This window comes from Carlito syrichta, unplaced genomic scaffold (genome assembly GCF_000164805.1).
Source record: "Carlito syrichta isolate Samal-C Ts95f unplaced genomic scaffold, Tarsius_syrichta-2.0.1 Scaffold301654, whole genome shotgun sequence".
Taxonomy (NCBI): Eukaryota; Metazoa; Chordata; class Mammalia; order Primates; family Tarsiidae; genus Carlito; species Carlito syrichta.
This window is the reverse complement of record NW_007245750.1, coordinates 77,862-83,378: the sequence shown is the minus strand read 5'-3', so window position 1 is coordinate 83,378 and position 5,517 is coordinate 77,862. Positions and strand designations below refer to the sequence as shown.

Here is a 5,517-nt window from a genome sequence, read left to right as displayed (position 1 = left end):
GCAGTGGCCGCTCCCGGCCACCGGAGCCTCGACCAGCTGGGTTCCGGCGATCCTTCTGCCTCAGCCTTCCAAGTAGCCGGAATTACAGGTGTGCGCTACCACGCCCGGCTGATTTTTTGATTTATTGTAGAGATGAGGTCTCGCTGCCCAGGCAGGTCTCGAACCCACGGGCTCAGGGTCACAGTGCTTTCACCGTCTCATCGGTAAAACGGGCACAATGGCCACTTGTCCTACCCAGAGGCTGCTGTGAGGATCCAGTGGGGAAAAGCGTGGAGAAGTCCTCGGAAACCTCTACGACTCTTAAAACGGGACCGACAATATGCATGACAGCCCGGTGTCAGACGTCCTTGTCCCTCACAGCCGGCATCGGCTTTCTCTCCTGGCTGGCACCATGAACGGCTACTCCCACAAAACAACTTGAAATGACTGTTCTCAACTCAAAATCCTCAGCAACACATGGACTATCTGACCTGATATCATCAAAACACAGCTTTATTTTTATTCTAACTTCATACAATCAAAATGTTTTCATCAAAGGAAAGCGAAGGAATTTTAAGATTTACAGTGACGGTAACATTTGAGGACTTAGTCACCGACGCACAACCTACCTTCCTTCCGATCTGCACTCCTGGGGTATCTGCTTCCACAATGAATCCAGTAAAGGCTTTACCTGCAGGAGTCTTGGGATTTGGATCAGAACGTGCCAACACAAAGTACCTGACGCAGACACATGGTAATGGTGACAGTGATTATCAGCAAATGACATGCGGTGACTGCTGTCTCAGTCCTGCCAACAATGCCCACCTTACTGCCTCTATTTCACACACGAGGAGGCAAAGGGGCAGACAGGCTTAAACACTCGCCCGAGTCCCATATCCAGCATGTGGAAGGCTAGGATTTCAACCCGGGCCCACAGCAGGCCCCTTCACCCACAGGTTTCACTTACCTGCAAGACAGTCCAATAAGATGTGCAGAGAGAGAAAACACATTCACTTGAACTCTTATGACAGTAGCTGCTACAAGTGTTCTACTTTGTTATTGTTGTTGCTAATCTCTTACTGGGCCTAATATATAAATTAAACTTTATCCTAAGTATATACGTAGAGGGAAAAATCTAGAAGGATTTTTCTCAGAAAGGTTTTGACATGAAACCTAAGGAAAACAATGCAAACATCAAAACATCCATCTAACCCATGCTCTATATGTCCTGGTACATATAGAATATACTTTTTAAAAGGCATATTCTTCCTTAAACAGCAAATGTGTTTTCTGTCATTTATACACTACCATTCACTCTATAGTTTTATTTAATAATAATAGTAACAAAACAGCAAAAATTGTTTTCTAGTTTCATGTATTACCTAATTTGTCTTACTATAACGAGCTGTAATCAGTTGTTAAACTTAAAAACTTGTCTTTGTATTAAATTTCATTCAACTTGTTAAACTTTAATAGTTTCTTCGCTTTTTCATTACTTGCTGATATTTCCGTGAATTGCTTAACAGTCATGATTCAGCATTCCATAATACTAAACATATTTAGGATACTAATAAGGCATTGACTGGTATGTTTAAAGTAAATAACTTTCTCGTAAGCTCATTCCCAAAAATGATGCTTCACTTGCTAGGAAACTGTACTATACAGCACAAAAACATGTTTAATCAGAATTTTTGCAGATGAGGAGAAACACAACTTATAGTACATTATTTCAATCAACAAAAAGTTCTTCCAGAAAGTCTCTACGATACACTTATAATGATAAATACAGTATTTACCACGACAACTTAACAGCACTATTACTGGAAAGCCAGTCCTTACATTGAGTTAAATTCTACATTTTTCTAACTCTCAGCTATTAGTTCTAAACTGGCTTTCTGAGGCCAGGCATAGTGGGTCACACCTGTAATCCCAGCACTTTGGGAGGCAGAGGTGGGAGAACTGCCTAAGTCCAGGGGTTCGAGAACGGCTTGGGCAAGTTGGCAAGACCTCATCTCTACAATAAATCAAAAAATTAGCCAGGAAGTGGTACATATCTGTAGTTCCAGTTACTTGGAAGGCTGAGGCGGAAGGATTGCCTGATCCCAGCAGGCCGAGGCTGCAGTGGCCGGAAGCGTGCCACTGCACTCCAGCCTGGATGACAGAGTAAGACTCCAACTCAAAAAAATAAATAAAAATAAAAACATAATCTGGCTTTCTAAAGTAAACACATAGGCCTGCTTTTCTTTCTCTGTAATAGTATGCAAAAATGTTGAGACTCTTCCAAAATAATCACATGCATTATCTTTTCACACCATGGCTTAGGCTTCTCCTGACAGGTCAGTGACCTGCATCTGTGTTTATTCCATTTCTCAACACATGTCTTAAAATGCACTGCCCATAGCAGTTTGGGAGGTCAAGGTGAGAGGACTGCCTGAGCCCATGGGTTCGAGAACAGCCTGGGCAACATGGCGATACCTCATATCTACAATAAATCAAAAAATTAGCCACACCTGCAGTTCCAGCTACTTGGAAGACTGAGGTGGAAGGATTGCCTGAGCCCAGCAGGTCGACTCTGGGGTGGCCGTGAGTGTGCCACTGCACACCAGCCTGGGTGACAGTGAGACTCTGACTCAAAAAAAAAAAAAAAAAAGATGCGCTGCCCAGAATGGCACTGTTTTCCTCTCCTGTTGATGCTATGCTTCTATGGTTTAAAATTCCATTAGCTTTTTAAAGACTCACACTGTTCATGCCGATTAAACTTGTAGCTACTTAGTAAGCTTTCCTTTTCATTTTCAACACGCTAGCAAGTGTTTTTCTTTAAAGTTTTACATTTCTACAAATATAAAGGACTTTTTGACCTTTTATGGAACTTCATATTATTTTTGGACCATATATTTTTTAGTTTTATAAAGTCAACTGTCTTCCCTAATGGACAACTCAAGTCTTAGGCAGCCTCTGTGCACATCTGACAACTAGTGACATGGCTTTCCTTCTTCTTTGGCGTTTCAGGAGTTCCAAGGAGGTGCGGGTGGGGGAGAGGGGTGTGGGTGGAATGCTGGCCTTCCTAATCAGGCTGGCCCAGAGCAGGAACTCTTATTTGACAAATTAAACTTCTGAGAGTTAATCCGAAAAAATAGTTCAGGGACTTAAAAACTGCTTTGGAAAATCACTAAACTCTTTATAATCGCATGTACATCTTCCAGTTCCATAACTGTAACAGTGTCTTAAAAATAAAGGGAAGAAGAAAGAGAAGATTCCGAACTCCAAGCAATTAAGAAACACCCAGAGATGACTGAGCAACATACCAGTTGGCTTTCCCGCCATTGGTTATCCACATCTTCTGACCATTGATAACATACTCATCTCCTTTCTTCTCTGCTTTGGTCTGTATGCCAGCTACATCAGAGCCCGCGCCAGGTTCCGTCACACAGTAGGCCTTGAACATACAGAAGCAAGAGGAAAAAGTACACGTTAATTAAACTTTGAATGCCTGAAAGACAGGACTGTGTTTCTTTTCTAAGCCAGTATTTAAAATATTTTAAAGTACCTAAAGTTAAAATGTTCTTAAAAAGCCAAATAAATCACTCAAATGTAAAACCATTTAACATATAAATTAAAATCAGGCACAGGATACCAATAAGCCATTTCAAACATTAAAATGTCAGGTATCTTCAAATAAGCTCATTAAACCCCATGCCACGTGTACTCATTCCTTCATACCCTCACTGAGTGTCTCCTATGTACCAGGCTACAAACTAGGGCATGGGAAGACCAGAGATGAAAGCCATCCTGTCTAGAGATTTTTGCAATGTAATGGTGGAGATAAACAGTTCTATTGGAATTCTGTCTCAGTGTGAAGGGGATACTCAACGTGCTTCAGAAACTGGCTTCCCAAAGGAGACGATGTTTACATTAAGTCTCAGAAAGGAAAAGGGACTTTTTGGGAAGAGGGAAGAGTGTCCCAGGCAGAAATATCAGCATACGTGACGATTCTGAGAGAGGAAGCAGGGCTACTCAGTGTCTGCAGTGCTGAGACCAGGATTCTTTAACACGTGAACCCAGTGCGTAGAAGGGCATGGCAGGACGTGAGTCTGGGAAGAAAAGGAGGAAGCAGACAACACAGGAAGCATCTAAGATGTTGTCGGGTGGAACAGGGAGCCCCTTGCGGCTCTTAAGCAGAAGTGATGCGACGCAAGCAGTAACGGTGAGTGGGTGAGGAAGGTAAAGTGAGGAGTGCACGTGTGTTTCTGAGGAAGGCATATTCTAAAACGGGCTCCCAGAGGTGAAAATCGACCAAGTACCACTGCCACTGACAGCTCGGAATCACTGAATGTTTCTGTAAATGCAAGAGAGTGACACATTTGAATCTGCATTTTACTTTATGGACGCATTGTTAGAGACAGGGCTGTGCTATGCTTCCCAGGCTGCAGTGCAGTGGCTAGTCACAGATGTGATTGCAGCTCACTGAAGCCTCGACCTCCTGGGCTCAGGCGACCCTCCCTCCTCAGCCTCCTGAGTAGCTGGAACCACAGGCACAGGCCGCGCCTGGCTGGTTTGCATTTGAGGTAGTTTATTATCACAAAAGTATGAAGGAGGGACTTACAGGGGAAGAACAAGAGCAACCACAACTCACTACCTTCCACGTGCTGTTCTAATAACTATCTGCAGATATCTGAGGAGGTGTATGGCCAACGGAGGGGATTTGAATTGATAGGAGAAAACTACAGTGAAATCATTCAAACATGTATTGAACACCTTTTACGGCATGAGGTGGTAAAATTATAACAAGAGGCCAGATGGGGTGGCTCACGCCTGTAATCTCAGCACTTTGGGAAGCCGAGGCTGGAGGATCGCTTGAGCCCCAGAAGTTCAAGACCAGCCTAGTCAATATAGCGAGAACTTGTCTCTTGAAAAAACTTAGCCTGGCGTAGTGGCATGCACCTGTATCCCAGCTACTTGGAGGCTGAGGTAGGCAGGTAGCCCAGGAACTTGAGGCTGGGGTGAGCCATGTTTTACCACTGTACTCTACTCTAGCCTGGGAGACAGAGTAAGAACCTGACTCAAAAAATAAATAAAATAAAATTATAAAAGAAATGAAAGATCTGTCCCTAAGTACCATGGAATCTGGAAGAGTTTTCTTTTTCTTTTCTTTTTTTTTTTGAGTTGGAATCTTACTCTGTGGTCCAGGCTGGAGTACAGTGGCATGCTCATGGCCACTGCAGCCTCGACCCTGCTGGGCTCAGACGATCCTTCCGTCTCAACCTTCCAAGTAGCTGGAACTACAGGCATGCACCACCATGCCCAGCTAATTTTTTGATTTATTGTAGAGATAAGGTCTTTTCAGGTTGCTCAGGCTGGTCTCAAATCCCTGGGCTCAGGCAGTCCTCTCACCTCTACCTTCCAAAGTGCTGAGATTACAGGTGCCAGCCACCATGCCCAGCCATGACTCTTATTAATGAAAAAAAAAAAAAGATAGCCGGGCTCGGTGGCTCAGCCTGTAATCCTGCACCTTGGGAGGCTGAGGTAAGTGGATTGCCG

General features: G+C 43.7%; 1 protein-coding gene across 2 annotated transcripts in view; it reads right to left on the bottom strand.

Annotated features, from left to right (window-relative positions):
• Window positions 1–5,517, bottom strand: part of ACADM (acyl-CoA dehydrogenase, C-4 to C-12 straight chain) — a 29,938-nt gene that overhangs the window by 16,623 nt on the left and 7,798 nt on the right. For both annotated transcript variants that reach the window (XM_008055082.1, XM_008055083.2), the window contains 2 exons: window positions 3,285–3,415; window positions 609–717 (listed from right to left, as the gene is read on the bottom strand). In XM_008055082.1, coding sequence (XP_008053273.1) covers window positions 609–717; window positions 3,285–3,415 — 240 coding nt within the window. The remainder of the gene's footprint in view (window positions 1–608; window positions 718–3,284; window positions 3,416–5,517) is intronic.